The sequence below is a fragment of the Mytilus trossulus genome, chromosome 5 (assembly GCF_036588685.1).
Source record: "Mytilus trossulus isolate FHL-02 chromosome 5, PNRI_Mtr1.1.1.hap1, whole genome shotgun sequence".
NCBI classification, from domain to species: Eukaryota; Metazoa; Mollusca; class Bivalvia; order Mytilida; family Mytilidae; genus Mytilus; species Mytilus trossulus.
In genome coordinates this window covers 45,420,343-45,438,605 of record NC_086377.1, presented here as the reverse complement: position 1 = coordinate 45,438,605, position 18,263 = coordinate 45,420,343, and the positions used below count along the sequence as shown (strand labels likewise).

The 18,263-nt window shown below is 31.7% G+C and overlaps 1 protein-coding gene across 1 annotated transcript; it reads left to right on the top strand.

Annotated features, from left to right (window-relative positions):
- Positions 1 to 598: 598 nt before the first annotated feature.
- LOC134717996 (macrophage mannose receptor 1-like) lies at positions 599 to 12,225 on the top strand. The gene is made up of 5 exons (XM_063580494.1): positions 599 to 943; positions 4,054 to 4,141; positions 4,469 to 4,644; positions 9,879 to 9,960; positions 11,511 to 12,225. Exons 1-5 carry the CDS (start codon positions 599 to 601, stop codon positions 11,732 to 11,734), a joined length of 915 nt encoding a protein of 304 aa, XP_063436564.1. The 3' UTR covers positions 11,735 to 12,225.
- The last annotated feature ends 6,038 nt before the right edge of the window (positions 12,226 to 18,263 follow it).

The window sequence follows — 18,263 nt, the reverse complement described above, 5'->3', positions numbered from 1 at the left end:
CTGAATCTAATACAAACGTAAAAGAGCTGATCAACCAAAAGGACCGAAAGTATAGCCAAGAATGGACATATGGTCAGGTTAAATAAAAAAGAGAAAAAATCCCATGATTTATTACGCAGCATCTTCCTGAATTTGTTTAGTGTCTAATTACCGATCAAACAATTATTTTGAAATCAGAAACAAACGAACTGTTCCTCTTGATATATTCTAATTGATTATGTATTTCATTGATATTTTATCTATTAACAACCACGCCAATGCCTTTTTGTCAAAACTATATTGATTCGTTTATTTGAAACAAAACATAACTAAATTATTTAAAATATAAACGCACAGATAATATCTGCAGTGTCAAATTGTAACAAATGGGCATATCGACAAAACTCTGCAACCTCTGAACAATAATGAAATTCAACTTCATATGTTATTTAGTTTTCATAGAAATTGCTCATTCCGCATGAGTTTCTCTTTAAAGGTTGATAGCAACTGTTTTGAATGTTTCCAGTTATCTATTTTACATGTTTCACTACAGCATGATAATCATACGGCCAAAAAGTAGTGTTTTGTTCTAATTAGATTAAAAAAAGCACTCAGAGAAATGAAAGGAGTCACGTCATTTTTACTTTTACAAAATTTTTTGTCAACTTGTTCTTGGTCATTGAATGATGTGTGTGACGCTGATGATATGAAATGTCAAAATCCGCAAATCCTAACACCAGGAGAGATAACTTATGGACATTGTTATCGCCACGCTGCAATTCGTAGATTACTGAAAGTTAGTTTTCTTACATGTCTCAAAGAATGTATGAAAACATCGACTTGTTCTAACGTTAGTTACAGGCGTGACTGGAAAATGTGCGATATAAACGGAAATATCAATTCGGAAGTGGAAATTGTACAAGAACTCGGATGTTTTTCGTCCAATATATCTTCGTGGTCAGAGGTAAATGGTTACACTAATTATTTAATATTTTAACTTATTTCATATCCATACCATTTATATTATAAATACATATTACAGTTGTGATAATATTTGATATAATTAGTTGGTAATTATATGGTAATCTAATATGACGTGCTTATTTGTAAACAATAGTTATCAGGTACCTGGATTATAATTTAGTACGCCAGACGCGCGTTTCGTCTACATAAGACTCATCAGTTACGCTCATATCAAAATATTTATAAAGCCAAACAAGTACAAAGTTGAAAAGCATTGAGGATCCAAAATTCCAAAAAGTTGTGCCAAATACGACTAAGGTAATATATGCCTGGGACAAGAAAATCCTTAGTTTTTCGAAAAAGTTTTGTAAACAGGAAATTTATAAAAATGACCACATTATTGATATATATGTCAACACCGAAGTGTTGACTACTGGGCTGGTGATACCCTCGGGGACGAAACGTCCACCAACAGTGGCATCGACCCAGTGGTGTACATAGTTATCAAAGGTACCGGAATTATAATTTAGTACGCCAGACGTGCGTTTCGTCTACATAAGACTCATCAGTGACGCTGATAATACGGATTAGGTAATCTTTGCCTGTGATAAGAAAATCCCCGTGATAAATTTCACGGTATATCTATACTTAGCGCAGACTCATGGATATACAAAATAATGGATGTTACAATATACACCCCACGTAAATTCACATGTATCGGAAATTATTCCGCCATGCAGTTTTTATTGTTTTATTGTTTTAAAATTGCAATTGAAAAAACACTACAAAACTGTTATTCTCATTAGGATGCATAACAAAAAGAATTAATACAAATACGCGAAAGTCCATATCTGCCTCTGGCGCATTATATCATTTCAAAACATGACGTCGTACAAATGAAAACGCTAAAAATGAAGGTTTTTCCGTTACGTGAACTATCGAAATTCGTATAATATTTTATCAAATTAAATTTTTGAGGTAGGTTTTATTTTATTTTCGATTCTATTGCATTATTCGCATATTTTGTGGTTTCAGTTAGTCAACAGGTCGGCTCCTTAGTTACGAAATGTCAAATTTGGATTTGACAGTAGCTTCCGAGAAAAACAGGCAAATCAAAAATGGCAATGTTGGGTTTTAGATTTAAAGGAATTAAACACATTTTTTCTATCGGTTATTTACGAAATAATTCATGCAACTAACATATTTGTTAGAATTAATGAGCTTTATCTAACAGGGAGTAAAAAAGAACAGCCACAAACATGGCATACATACCCTCGTCTCAGTTTTTCAATGACCATTTATGACCTATTAGAATCGAAATAACGCACGGAAGCCATATATTTGTGGTAAATTTACACATGGCTTGGGCCGTGATATTCGTTAACTTCTTCCCTCGCTTACACTTAAGATTAAATTGGAATATCATGGCCCAAGCCATGTGTAAATTTCCAACAAATCTATGGATTCCATGATTAGTTTGTAAATTCCATCAGCATTATACAACTTTGAAACATTAATCGTCGTTAAAATATCTCTAAGAAAAACCGTGCTTGTAAATCATCTAGTTGCCAAGACAAGAGCAAAAGAGATCCCATTATTTTTGTTTGATCAAAATAAGTATTTTTTGCTATCAATGAAAACCACTTATTTTCTCAGCAGTGATATACTCCCATATTGGTTATACATACAATGTATTCGTTACGCTAGTGCATGATCACAGTATGCGGAATTCGTTAACAGAGATATTCTTCCGACAACCTGAAATTAATACTACAGACGTTTTACGGTCATCATCACGAATAAATTGACCGATACGAGTGTCTGTGTTTCAGTTTACAAACCACTTGCTTTCAGTTATCATTGATATGTTCATAATTATAAATAAACTGTTCACAAAACTTTGAATTATTGAGAAAACTACGGCTTTTCTACCTCAGGAATAGATTACCTTAGCTTTATTTGGCAAAACTTTTAGGAATTTTGGTCCCCAATGCTCTTCAACTTCGTACTCTATTTGGCCTTTTAAACAATTTTTGATTCGAGCGTCACTGATTAGTCTTTTGTAGATTAAACACGCGTCTGGCGTAAATAAAAAATAAATAATCCTGGTATCTATGATGAGTTTATTGTCAATGTCGTAGATCTTCACATACCACAAAAGTTTATTTTATGAAGAATAACCGATCGGGTTCTATATTCCCGAGAGTGACATTTTCGCTTGGTTTATCTTCACATCCGCTGATACATGCACATCCGGAAACAATAACCGTAACAACGTACTTGGATTGGAAATATTTGCATGTGATTCCCTTTTGTTTTTTTTGTTTACCCTGATTTTTGTATGCCTTTAAGGTGGTACCTAACACTACAGGGAGATAACTCTGTAAAGTCAGAAAAACGTTTTAATTACGTTGTGGTGTTAAGGGAATATTAAGCTTCTCAATGATCAAAATTGGTGTTTGTCAAACTGCTATATAACCAGTGTAATTTTTAAAAAAATTGAAATTTTTATACTTTGTCAAAATTGAATGAAAATTAAACGAGCAAAATTAATTTTCGTGAAAGTGTAAGGTACCACCTTAAGGACTATTTAGATTCTAACATTGATTAACAGCATTTGTTGGACACAGTAACCTCATGTTTTCAATCATTTTTCAGTTAGACAACGCTTGACTGGTGTTGTTTGGTGTAACATTTCTGAGAACAAAAGTTAATTGCTCACCTTTTAAAATAGAAACATTTACGAGTACACACGACGTTAATAATATTCACTGTAATTTTTTTTAAAGATATTTGTCGTCAAAATGACCACCGATTCTAAAAGTGGAAATGTTACAAAATGTACATTTTTAGTCAATCAATTTGTTAAACTATTTACAATTATTTAGGTATACGGTCAATATTTTCTTATTCAACACAGAAAATAAAGTCGAGTAGACCCTTTAATAGAAAAGTGTCAATCAATTTGAAGTATAGCACAAAGAAACAGTTACACAATTTTATGACTCATATATAACTTATCAAAACATTTTGATAAGGCTTGTACTATTGCATTGCATTCATAGTCTGTGATTATTTTTAGTTTTTCTGAAGAATTTATATGTCTTTTAGACACTAGTTGGCAAATGTGCAAAACATAATTGTAGAGAAGGATACAAATGTGCTTTGAAAGGAGATGGATTTACTTGTGAAATTGCTTGTAAGTATCAAAGAGAGACATCACGTTTTTATACCTGACTAAAAGTTTTTCGCTCAAAAATCGAATTAACTATTTATAGAAATGTCACATTATCATTTAATATAACCAAACAATATACAGTAGATGCTCAACCACTTATTTAAATTTTCCCATGGTACAAAAATACTTTATATTGGATAGAAATATGAATTATGTTACTTATTTCGTAATCGCGAACGTGAAATTAAAAGTTTTTGATAAGGGTGTCAAACATGATTTAAGCAATCTGAACCCATATCTAATCCTGGTGAATTACATATTATAATTAAACTTTGTTATGATTCATAGATTGTACCGGGAGACCAATTGTCGCAAATGCTGAACTGAACGAACCATTTGGACTTTCCAGAGATTTAGGGCACGGCATGAAGTATAAATGTACGAATAGGACACAAATGATTGGAACACCTTTTGCTGTCTGTCGCCAAACAGGAGAGTGGAAATCTATGTTTGTTTGTGGTAAAGTATTTAGATTTTTGGGGATCGCCTCAGTTCCTTGTCTTGGCTGTCAAATTACTGCCATGTTTTGAATAACAACAACCAACGTGCTATGTTTCTTAAGTATTGAATCATTAGTATTCTCTTACGTTTGCATATTCTATCATTCACTCATATTTTTTTTATTGTTGTGTACATTAACCTTCTGAAGCCGAAATGTTTGCCAAACCAGAATGAATTTCAGACTTGATGTGTAACTTATTTTAAGATGACTTTCAGTAGACAGAAGAGTAAAACCCAATATATGAAAAAGTAAGAACCTCAAGTAATAATAATTTTCGTAGGGCCAAAACATTGACAAATGTAACTCAACCAAACCATATTTCAAACTGTATACGTATTCCCTGATTACATACTATATACAAAATATCAAAGCAAAAAGTAGAAGCATTTCAGAAAAAAATCAATAACCTAATGGACTGACGCTGGTACATTGTTAGCGATTTTGAACGAAAGGTTTTTCACCTGGTAGAAACACAATTATAACGACTGATTGGTTGTTGTGAGACATATAGTTAAGGCACAATATGGACGAAAACAAGAACACTTTAACAATTAAGTAAGATATGGAGACTGTAATAGATAGTTAACCGTAAGAAAGTCTGGAAATCCATTGGAAAATGAGGGTATACTGTACTTTTCAACCTGTCACAAACTGAACCTCAAAAATTTATTACAAGGTTTCTTACCTGACACTCTCTCTACACTTAGCATCATATGTAACGACCAATATCTGAGGAAAGTGACTGCGAACTTATACATCCCGCACAGCCAAATGAACGTTCAGGGTTTTCTGCCGGTCAGAAGAAGACTAAGGGATACTAGTAACCATATTTCTATATTCAGTCAATCCTTCGATTTAAAAGGTCTCATTGATTTTTGAAATTTTAGCTCAAAAGGAAGTATTGTACAATTAAACAATTCAAGATATAACCACATCTCCCTCTTACACATTTGTATAACCTACAAAGTCTGAACACCATATCCCATCTACATTATATTAACCTGAAAGAAACTTTTTTCCTCCAACTTCCCTTGGCGGTCACTAATATTATATATATGTGTATATGTAAAGCAAAATTATATCCGGGTGAAAATTGATCCGGAGGAAAAAATGTCACAGTAGTTGTTGTTATTTTTTTATCCGGAGGAAAATATTTCCCTGGGATAATTTTTCCTTTACCGTGAAATTCTATCTGGGTAGTTAACTTATTGAATAGTTACAAATAGTACAAATACTATGAAATAATAAAAGTGTATTTGATTTAACCTATTTTGTAAAAAACAAATCTATTATAATTGGAATTATTTAACAAATTATCATTGAAAAAATGTCCTTAAAAAATTCAAGTCAATATCATTCTTTTAAAAAGAAAATTATCATTAAACATAAGAAAGAAAACCAGAAATAATTTAAAAGATCGTAATTGTGAAATAATATCATGATTGAATAAGGTAAGTGTAATAGATGTAAAAGTGAGTTGTTTTCAGATCTCAGTACAAATATAAATCAAAAAGTAAAGGTTAAAATATAGTTGCATTACTACTGTTAACAGTTATGGAAGAATTTGATTATGATAATATTTTTAACTATGTAAATAGTCTTGGGACAAAGAAGTTGTTGTTGATTATATGGAAATCTAGATAAATTATAGCATAACAATATATTGGAACAAAAGCAATTTTGACAGCTGGATAGTATTTACATGTGAAATAATATCTGTCTTATTAAAAATTCATGTTGTAAGTCATCTTGTTATATAAATGAATATATGAATAATAAGATTCAATGAAAAATTTCACTATGAAATGGATTCAGAAATATATTATATTGATATCCTTAAAATATAAATTGCTCATAATTACCTCCCTTTGATAAATTATGCAAATTTGTTCTACCTTTGTGAAACATTTTATAATTACAGTCAGGTATATATTGATTGCGAGTAACTTACATACTAGTTAATGGGACTATATTTCACAAGGTTCTGTGAAATATAATACGGCAAATATATACCGGTACATACTATCCGCATAACACAGATAGATTTTCACTCCTCTGGAAAAATTCTACCTGTGAAATACCATGCCTGGAAAAAAAATTACCGTGACAAATTATCCTTAGGATAAAATATTACAGAGGAAGAAATAAACCGTTACATATATATCAGCCTTGTAATACCATTATTTGTGATCCGATACATGAAATCTGTCATAGAGCTGTCACTGGTTCAGACGTACTTATAATATAAAAAAAAATTATAACTACATCCTACATTAATTTGTAAAATTCTCTTCAATAGATGAAAAGAGCTGATCTGTAAAATTTCCATCTTCATGCCTTATATAGCACGTACTGTGTTACGACGCTATATTAAAACTGACGATAAAAGATAACACCAATAGCCCTACTATAGTAAGCCTAGATTATGAGTGGTCTAGCGCTTCGAAGGTAATGTGTGCCACTATATCACAGTAGCATGACATCGAATCCCGGTCAGGGAAGAAAAAAAAATGCTTTTGCAAATTTAAAGATCTAACATTGTTGGACTGTTATTTAGACGAACTATATATATACCTATTACGTGTTTTCCCCAGAAATGTCATGTGAGAAAGGATGGATAAATTTCGTTAGCCACTGTTATTACATCGGACCTGATAAAAAGACGTGGGACGATTCTGAAGTAAGTAAAATATAGTCGGTAAAAAATTGAGAATGGAAATGGGGAATGTGTCAAAGAATCAACAACCCGATCAAAGAGCAGGTAACAGCAGAACAATGTAGAAAAAAATAAACACACATTAATACGCACAATAAAACTCAGTTTAAAAAAAGTGAGAGTCCGATGTCAGATTGTTAACAAAAGAAACTAAACGAAATGCCTATGATTCATAAATTACAAAAGGACTACTAGCAGCTCCAGACATGCCAGCTCCAACCTCAATTAAACTGCTTAAAAGATTATGTCTTCATCATATTAAAATATCAAGCACAGTATGACAGGTAATAAAATAGATGAACCAGCTTTATATTATCTTACGAAGTTTATTGAAAATCAAACTTAGTATTGTAATGTGTTGCAAACATGTGAAAATGAGATGTGGTAAGATTTGCAATTCTAAACCCATTTAGGAAAAACAAATATGACAGCCATGAACCATCGATAACCACTGAACTCAAGGCCCCTGACTTGGGACAGGGAAATATGTTTTAATTGCTGACTAATCAATAGGCCGATAACAGCACTTGCAAAAAGACTTGGGGTCAATTACATTGGAATGTAATTAATTAAATTACACATTACATTGCAAAAATGGTCAATTACCCTTATTACACATAGCACAGTTTTTAAAATGTAATCAATTAAATTACAATTACTTTACTAAATTAATAAATTCAATTACAATTACTTTACTAAAATAACTAATTAAATTACACATTACATTTCTTCATAACTTTTGTAAGCAGTATATATCATGTATAAATAGCATGTGTAAAATATTCACTAAAGCTTTCGGCATAGTTTTAGCATTGCATTTGGTCATCATTAGATTTTTTTAAAGGTTTTGTCATTTAGTCTGCATCTCTCTGGTCCGAACACTTTGTTTCGGCAGGAGTTGATGTGGCAGGTTTATCTCAATCATAAGATGTGTTGATAGAAGAAGGAATATGTTCCTATAAACTTGCAAATACATTAAGGGGTATGTTCACAACTCAGAAAGGAAGCCATTTAATTAAACATAATATAAATGAATTAAATATAACAATTGTCCATGTTTGTTTACTTTACAATTATTCAAAAATATGCTTGTTACAAGAATGAAAACATGTTAGTACAAGCAATAACCTATTCACACTTTTGGTATTCAGCTGTATTTTCCCTCCGAATGACCTTAGATCTACTCCGAATAACCTTTTTGACGTCAAGCAACAATCACCTTTCAATTATTACGTCAATTGTTTTTAATTATAATGTCAAAGTTTAAGGGAACCTGTGTGGTTTTACGCAATGGAGGACAAATTTGCATACAAGTGTAAATACGTCTATGTATAATTTCAAAATATTAGCAATATTTTGCTAATGAGATAACATACATGTAATAGTGGCATGTCCCTAGGCTGTTATTACACATTTTAATCTGATTAATTGCTGTTTGTTTTTACAGCTGATAACTTTTATTTCTATAATCCTTTTGTGTATACTAATTTCACAAAATTATTGTGTACATTGATTTAAAATTCTAAATGAACTGTCTAAAGAAAGATTTACACATTTGTTTAACCATACTACACGTTCTGATGGTATATTATAATATATACATGTTTTCAACCTATTTAGATAAAGATCTTTCTTAAAAACTGAACAACACCAATATATGATTCTCACATTTTTTAAAGTTATAAAACTATAAAGCAAACATTTCTTTATGTCAAGTAAATAATATTTATATTGTACACCACCATTTCTTATCATTAACACCATAAAAGTACTGGTATGTAATTGAAATGTAATACAAAAATAATTGATCATAACATGCTTTTTTCATTGTAATTGATTAAATTACAATTACATGTAATGGTAAAAATGCTTAATTACACATTACATTCAATTACATGGAAAATTGTAATGCATTACACTTAATTACCATTACATATTCAATTACCCCATCCCTGCTTGCAAATTTAGAAAAATTCAAACAAGGCAGTGATAAAATCATTTGAAATTTAATTTATTGGATGTCAGTACTCATTTTGTGGTGAAAGCAGATGCACTAAAATTACCAATATCTCCACAAGAAATAAGCAGACATCCATTAATACAATATTTCATATCTGTTTTTAAATTCTGAACGACCTTCAGCTAATTTAATTGGTTGTTTAATATTCAAGATTCCGAAGTTTACCATGATGCAGATTATTTAAAATAATAATAAAATGGTGTATTGCCTCTACGGAAACCTTCCATTCTTTAATATGTCATGATTTCAATTTTCACATTGCAAAATTTTCGACATAGCTTAATGTTGTTTAACTCCAACAACAATAAATAAACTCAGTTCGTAGAAATGCTAATATAATCATTCATCAAACATATGATGACTGAATACGGATCATTATTGTAGGTATAATTTCAAAAAAAAATGTTGAATATAAATTAATAAATGGCACAATTATTATCATTTTACACTATTGTTTCAGTCGGATTGCAAGAGAAGGGATTCTTTCTTGGTTAAAATAGAGGACGAATCGGAAAATCAATGGCTGCAATCTGTAATGCTTGGTGAGTTTATTCGAGATTATTTCTTCGAAAATGCCTTTATTAAGTCAGGAATATTATTTTTCACTTGATCCGTTTTGTGTTAATGAGGCTGTTATGTTACTCTTTTCAATGTGTTAATAGTTTGTAATTCCAGTGTCTTTTACTGTTACTTAATAGTCTCATCTTTACTCATTTTTGAGCTAACCTGAACTGAAAGGTCAAGTGAGCTTTTCTCATCACTTGGCGTCCGTCATCCGTCGCCCGTCGTCCGTCGTCCGTAAACTTTTACAAAAATCTTCTCCTCTGAAACTACCTGGCAAAATTTAACCAAACTTGACCACAATCATCATTTTGGTATCTAGTTTTAAAAATGTGTGGCGTGTCTCTGCCAATCAACCAAGATGGCCGCCATGGCTACAAATAGTACATAGGGGCGAAATGTAGATGTTGGCTTATATCTCTGAAACCAAAGTATTTAGAGCAAATCTGTCAGGGGATACATTTTTTATCAGGTCAAGATCTATCTGCCTTGAAATTGTCAGACAAAACAGACAACCTGTTGTTGGGTTGCTGCCCAAGAATAAGTAATTTTAAGGAAATTTTGCAGTTTTTGGTTATTATCTTGAATATTATTACAGATAGAGATAAACTGTAAACTGCAATAATGTTCAGCAAAGTAAGATCGACAAATAAGTCAACATGACCAAAATTGTCATTTTACCCCTTAAGGAGTTATTACCCTTTATAGTAATTTTTTAACAATTTTCATAAATTTTTGTAAATTTTTGTAAATTTTTAGAATATATTTTCCACTGTAATTACTGGGCCAAGTTCATTATAGATAGAGATAATAGTAACAAGAAGAATGTCCAGTAAAGTAAGATCTACAAACACATCATGATAACCGAAACACAATTTTGTCATGAATGTATCTGTGTCCATTGTATAATATGCACAAAGACACAGGTGAGCGACACAGGCTCTCCAGAGCCTATAGTTGAAGGTCGTGTGCTTAGCTGACGACAAATGATCCGAGTACATAGTTATCGTTCATTGATTTTATTTGTCCACGAATATAGTCTTTAATTAGAACAGTGTGTTACATGCCAATTTTTTTTATACCTCTTTCAAATTTATTTCTCCCTATTTTATGCCTCACATAGCAAAGTAGGGGGTGAAATGACACTGAAAAAAAAAACCCAATTGGGTCATGAATTTTAAAGCAAAGAAGTGATTTGGTCCAGCTGAAAAAGATTGAAATTAGCACTTTGAAGATGTCAAAAGATTTTAAGAGTTACAGCTGATGACGTTTTCTATAATTTAGATAAATTGTCTCAAAAGTAGTACAACACACGGTAAAAATATAATTGAAAGAGCGCAGGTGGGATTTTTTTTAATTTTCATTTCTTGTTTAAAAGAAATGTACAACGAAATATCTGTGAACTCGGGCCTAAGATTCTCGCTATAAAAACTAGTTGAACACACAGTTTTGTTATAATACTTGACAGTTTTTTAGTATATGAATCATTGTAGAGCATTATTCAAAAAGTCCATTTTATGTTATTTTTCAGATAATAACATATATATCATGTGGGTTGGTGCAAATGATATTGATCAAGAAGGAACTTGGCGATGGATTTATGATAACACAACTGTAGATTTCACGAACTGGAGTAATGAAGAGCATAATAATTATAATGGAAACGAGAATTGTGCAGACATAGCGAAAAGTCGTTCGTACAAATGGAATGATCGTTCCTGCACATCGTTGTTGCGATACATGTGTGAGAGATAGATAAGAACTTTAGATATGCAGATGTAATATATCTTGCTTTATAACTTAATCCACTACCTGCATAAATATTTCATATTGTTAGTTCTCTAAGTCAGTTATCTCCTAACTTATGCTCGTATTTATACATCCTTTACCTTCAAATGTGGGGGTTTGAGCGTCCAGAGAAATTTAAATCCAGAACTAGAGTCAAAGAAACAATATCTATTAGTTGTTTTCTTGAATTTTGTATATTCAATCATAACACTTCGACATGGTTTATACCATTGTTTTGTCCAGATGGGGGAAATCATCTAAACGAATTCAATACGAGTTACAACATTGTGGTCTTCAATTGGAGAAAAAAAAATCTTGTCATTACGGATAATAATAGTGTTAAGCTGTATTTGTGTTGTAACATGCTAAAATAAAGTGCAAGGTAAACGGATGTGTGTCTTTCTGCTTCATTTTGCTTATGTTATGTTATCTATTTTTCTTTTTGTTTCTTGCTTCTGCTTACATAGTAGTCTGAGTATTTATTATGGACCATATATGTACATATATATAAACTTACATGTGTCGTGTTGTTTCGATAAAGCCTACTGTTATAAATGGTGAATCTATCCAGATATTATGTATTATCCATAAGAATAACAAGAGACACGAATCACATTATTGTACAGAGACCATTCTTAACATAGGACTTTACCAAGATAACTTGTGCAAATAGGAAGACTTAATTATTGTTATGTCGCGCAAACTACAAAATGCATGTACTGTTTGAGATGTATAGGTAATGATCAAAGTTGAAAGTTTTTTACAGATTTTTAAGTGGTGCGGTGAACATGAGGCTCCTCAAATCACTTACCTGTCTTGTATCGCTGAAATCTTTGTCATGTTTACGCTTTGTTTATATCTACAGATGGGAACAGTTATAACCTGAACAAAAAGTATTTAGAAAATGTTTTGAAGAATTGTGAGTTAAACTTATCCTTATTAGACCATACCTAGGTCCAATTTATTATAAGAAACTACCGAAAATTAAAACAGAATTGGTGTGACAGTGATATAGGAACTTATGGAGAGGATTGTCTTAAGTTGTTACTAGAACACACCCGATAAATCGCTGGCATATACAGCTTGTGAACTTTTGTATATAGGATGATTTTTTGTAAAAGATATTATGTATGGAGAATTTCATAAAAGGTATCAAAAGCCCTCTACCTTTTTCAAAAGTCCGATATTTGTTTCCTTTCTGTTAAATTCAATTTTTTTCGTGTTTCTGGCCTCAGACCACAATTATTCTTCTCCTTTACTACAATGCATTTGTTGGTAAAAGTCAAATTAAATCAAAAATTTGCACCGCTTTAAACAAATGAAATAAATGTAATTGCTTATATATAGACCATTATTAGGCTAATAAAATATGCTTCTAGGACAATCCATCAGTGCTTTTTCTTTTGAGAGCCTTATTAACATGCCAATGGTAGGATATGAATCTTGTATAAATGACTTAAACCGACTAATGCTAATTTGAGGGGTGGTCGGAGGGGTCCTGATCCCGAAATCCCGGGCTTGAAAACATGAAATCCCAAGATGCAGAATTTAAAGAAATTCATATCCCGAAATCCCGATATCGAAAAATATATTCCCGGATCCCGTAAGGATCAATCCCTAAATCCCGACCTTAAAAACACCCGATCCCGACGTCCCGAAAAAAGGTCCTGCCTCCTTCTAATCTCTACCCTACTTTCATTTTTGCCAAATCACTACTTTCACTTTCAACAATAAATTGTTATGCCCCATTTATGGGCATTATGTTTTCTAGTCTGTGCATCCGTGTGTTCGTTCGTTCGTTCGTCCGTCCGTCGGTCCCCCTTCAGGTTTAAGTTTTTGGTCGAGGTAGTTTTTGATGAAGTTTAAGTCCAATCAACTCGAAACTTATTGAATATAGTGCCGATGTGGCATCCGTGTACTATGGACAAATTCTTGTTGCCATATGTTTTCCTTATTTTAATTTATATTCAACTGCTATGACCCCTTAAATAGTAAACATTTCAAAGAAAACAGTAGATAGAATACAGAGTCTCTATATATTAAAATAGTATAATCGTAGTTTACATGTTGATAAACGCGAAAAATAATTGTCCCCTCTAAGGAGGTATAATAGTTGTGGTTCATGCGATCTAAACACCATGATATGGAGAACGCTCTGATTGGCTTATTTATTTTTCAAGTTTGTTATCTATCATACGATTGGTTGTACTTGTGCATGTTTCAAACCGGAAGTCTTATCTCTGACTAAAAGTCAGTCTGATGACGGAATCAATATCCGGACTCCTTTTTTTGTCGTTTCTCTCCAAAGATATCTCAATCTGAATAATCATAAGAATGGATGACAAATGCGACTATGCATGTTATCTATAGAACACAGAGGCATGATGATTAATTTATCGTGGAAGGAAGAGAAGCGACACACAAAATGAGGTCTTCTCGTTTAATAATATAGATAACTTGTAAACAAATAAATTGAACTTTAAAATTAAAAAATAATTTACTTGGAAAACTATTGAAATCCAAGACATTTAATAAAACATTAAGAAATAATTCTTGTATAACAGCCCAATATTTTCAACTTTGAAGACGACAAAATTTTAAAGAAAAATATAATAAGATAAAACTGAAAACTGCAAATAAGTGAAAGAAGCTAATATTTATACCCATACCTACTTCAATACATATAGCAACCCTCATTTTCAACCCAACAATTTTAATAAATCACTGGAAAGAACTTCAAAATACACATACTGTAGTATGAGTGTCAATCAGACAACTCTCCATTCAAGTCAAAAATTATTCAGAAAACACAATATAGGTCACCGTGCGGGCTTCAACACAGAGACTTGGCTCACACCGAACAGTAATCTATAAAGGGTTCCAAAAATGACTAGTGTGACACCATTCAAACGGAAAAAGCATGTAATACCTTTAACCGATGTCGGATTCTATCTTGAGTTTCCGTAGGCCAGCCATTCTGGCCTCTGACTCATAAAAATCATGTCTATGTTTTCAAACTAAAGTTCCTTTGCTTTTTCTGGCCGTTGGCGTTTTCAGTTTATCCAGAACGCATGCTGATGGGAATGTTTTGTATATTACACTGTTTGTAAGGTATTTTGAAAAAGCAAAAAAGTTTGTGGTTGACATTATGAATGAACATATCTTGGATTAATACTTTCTATGGCGTATATTAGCTTATAGGAAGAAATAAGTTATATTTTGTGTTACCATCAAAAAGCGTTGGGTGCCGCCATTACCGGAAGTACATATATCTCAAAAAAGTTTTACGCTGAAACTTATGTATTCGTATGGATTGACATGTTATTCGGTTTATTTGTGACTTATCTTGTTAAAATATCATATCAACAAGTATCCTGTCAATAGCACCAGTTGTTTTTGTTCTTTTACAAATAAGGTTTGATTAATGTTTCTGATTATCAAAATAACAGCCACTGGACACTTAACGTCTATAAATCCGTCTTCAAATTGATTTGACATATTTTTCAAATATGCAACGTCAGATACGTTTTGCCGATATGTTCTTTTGCTTTAGTCACGATTTGACAATTTGCTATTATAGTTAAATGTCGATACATATTTTCAATAATTTAGTTACGATATGTTTTATCTGGACGAATCAATATACTTTTGTAAAGGAAGAATATGATGTGGTTTTTAATAGAAAATATATATATGAAATAAATGCATAAATAAATTACATTTACATCAAAGATAGAGAAAGTTTATTTCCAATCGAAATTTCACTTAGGAGACTTTAAATAAACTGAATACAATAGTCATGCATACAGTTATGTTTTACCTTACATAAGCAATCATTTATTGTTTTATTTTTTCATTCGTATATATATATATATATATATATATATATATATATATATATATATAGTATAAGGCTTTGACTATTGCATCCGTATGGAGCGACATGTCTTCCGGTTGAGTGCTCATTATAAACTACTGTGCTATAAATTCATCTCAACATGGATGTACTAAAGGTTTATATCACATGCATATGTACTTGATCTTAAAATCCAAATCCAAAATCATAGTTGAAGTCATGCACGATATTGAAATTAAGATAGCTAATGCAAATACAACATACAATGCACGATACAAGAAACCCGTCATACCATCCCACTCCCCCAAAAAAGGAAAACACGACATCTTGATGTCAATATACAGCTTTCAAAATACATAAAAACGATACAAATAGATTTGACATGATATCAATATCCTACATGCATTGCTTAATACGCAATGCAACATATCAATTATATGTAAAATTACAACAAAATAACAAATTAGACAGATCCTGGTACATGCAATGACTTCTTAACCAAGAGTTTAAATCTCGAGATCCCTGTTATACCAAAGACAAGAAAAGAACGTTTAAGAAAATACGAAGACAATATTTCTTTATTATCGATAAAACATATTAGACTTGACTTAAACATATCGTTGTTCGAGGGCATCATATCTATTTGCATGGAAAATCTGAAAACCGGTATTTGTTAGATACCAAGATTAAATTTGAAACAGAAAACATTATTGGAAGAAGACTAACAAATGCTGCTCAAAATTACAGTCAGGTTAATCTTTTTTTGTGTAATTATTATTTTAAAGTCACTTTATTGTTTGAAAAGGTTTCTTTTTAGTGAAAAAAAACCCATACACGCCTCGAAGAAAGGCTGTCATGCATCAAAGCAATCCCATACATTTGTGAAAGCTTGCAAGGATAAAAAAAAAATCTGCATAAAAATAAAAATAATTTCTAAAATACGACGTATCATTAACTCCTTATTAACAAAAACTTTACATGACTTAATAGTAATTTACAGTTAGTCACTATTATGTAATGTCTGGGTTATTTTATAAGGAGTGATTACTTGTTATTTAAACCAATTAAATATAACAAAACTACCGCTTCTGAGCAAATGGCAAATATCAAAAGCTTTACTCTTTTTTTTATAAATTTCTATGGACACCATCATATCTAAATGTTTCTACTCCTACATCAACTTTACCGTTTGAAATATACTGTTCTTGTCTGACGGACATCATTTCAAACATTGTGATGTGGCTCATAACTTGTTGGCATGGATATTCGTCTACGAAGAGTAAACAATACCAATGCAATGCAGTACATCACGTGGTTTGCAAGAAAGTCTTGAGGTGGTACCCAACACCTTTATTTAAATTAATTTTGCTCGTTTAATTTTCATAAAAGTTTCACAAAGTATTTACTTCGACCCTTTAACAAAAATATAAAAAAATCAACAAATTTGAACCAAGCGTTTTATCAGGAAAATTGCACTGGTTATATAGATATAGGAAGATGTGGTGTGAGTGCCAATGAGACAACTCTCCATCCAAATAACAATTTAAAAAGTAAACCATTATAGGTTAAAGTACGGCCTTCAACACGGAGCCTTGGCTCACACCGAACAACAAGCTATAAAGGGCCCCAAAATTACTCGTGTAAAACCATTCAAACGGGAAAATCAACGGTCTGATTTTACAGAGTTATCTTCCTGTAGTGTTAGGTGCCACCTTAATGCCTACTATAGCATCTTCCTGTAGTGTTAGGTGCCACCTTAATGCCTACTATAGCATTTTAATCATTGAGAAGCTTAATGTTTCCTTAACAACACAACGTAATTAAAACGTTTGGCTGATTTTACAGAGTTATCTTCCTGTAGTATTAGGTGCCACCTTAATGCCTACTATTTTCAGTGTCTCTTTCAAGCAAACAAATCTTCAACTTTAACTTTGAGAAATGTAGATTGCAACTATTCACCTATTGTTCCAAAACAAAGATAAATCACAAAAATACTGAACTCCAATGAAAATTCAAAACGGAAAGTACCAAAAACAATGCAAAAAAAAAACAGCTGGAAGATTTATTAGGTGGTTGGCAAAATTGAAAATATCTAATTGTTTAATTGATTGAATTTTCAACGATGTAACCAATTTATATCTATGAATTACTTAGTCAGATCAACAAGTCGGCAAAATCAGAACATATGAAAGTCAAAACCGACAAATGCATACCTTTAAACAGATTCTGCTCTTATTATTTTTATTTTTTTCGTTTTTTTTATGTTTATCCTGATCTTTGATGTTTTGAAGGCTCAAATCCCTCCCACAAACGAAAGGCACACGGTTTCACAAGAGTGTAAATTACAATTCCGATGCTTTATGATGTAACCATTAAATCTAATTTAGTAGAAATATTCGTTGTATTCGATAATGTCATAATAAACAAAATAAGGAGGGATTATGGTTTTTACAAGAACACTATATCTCAGTCAAACTGTCGTGTAGTGCGTTTGTAAGAAATGAACACATTGAAAATTAAACTAAAACCTCTCATACTCCAAGTTATTTTTTGTCACTCATGTTTCGTATATAGCAAATTACAAACAGGGTCTGGTTAATGCTAAAGAATTAGAAAAGTATAACAAATCCATTTTAAAAT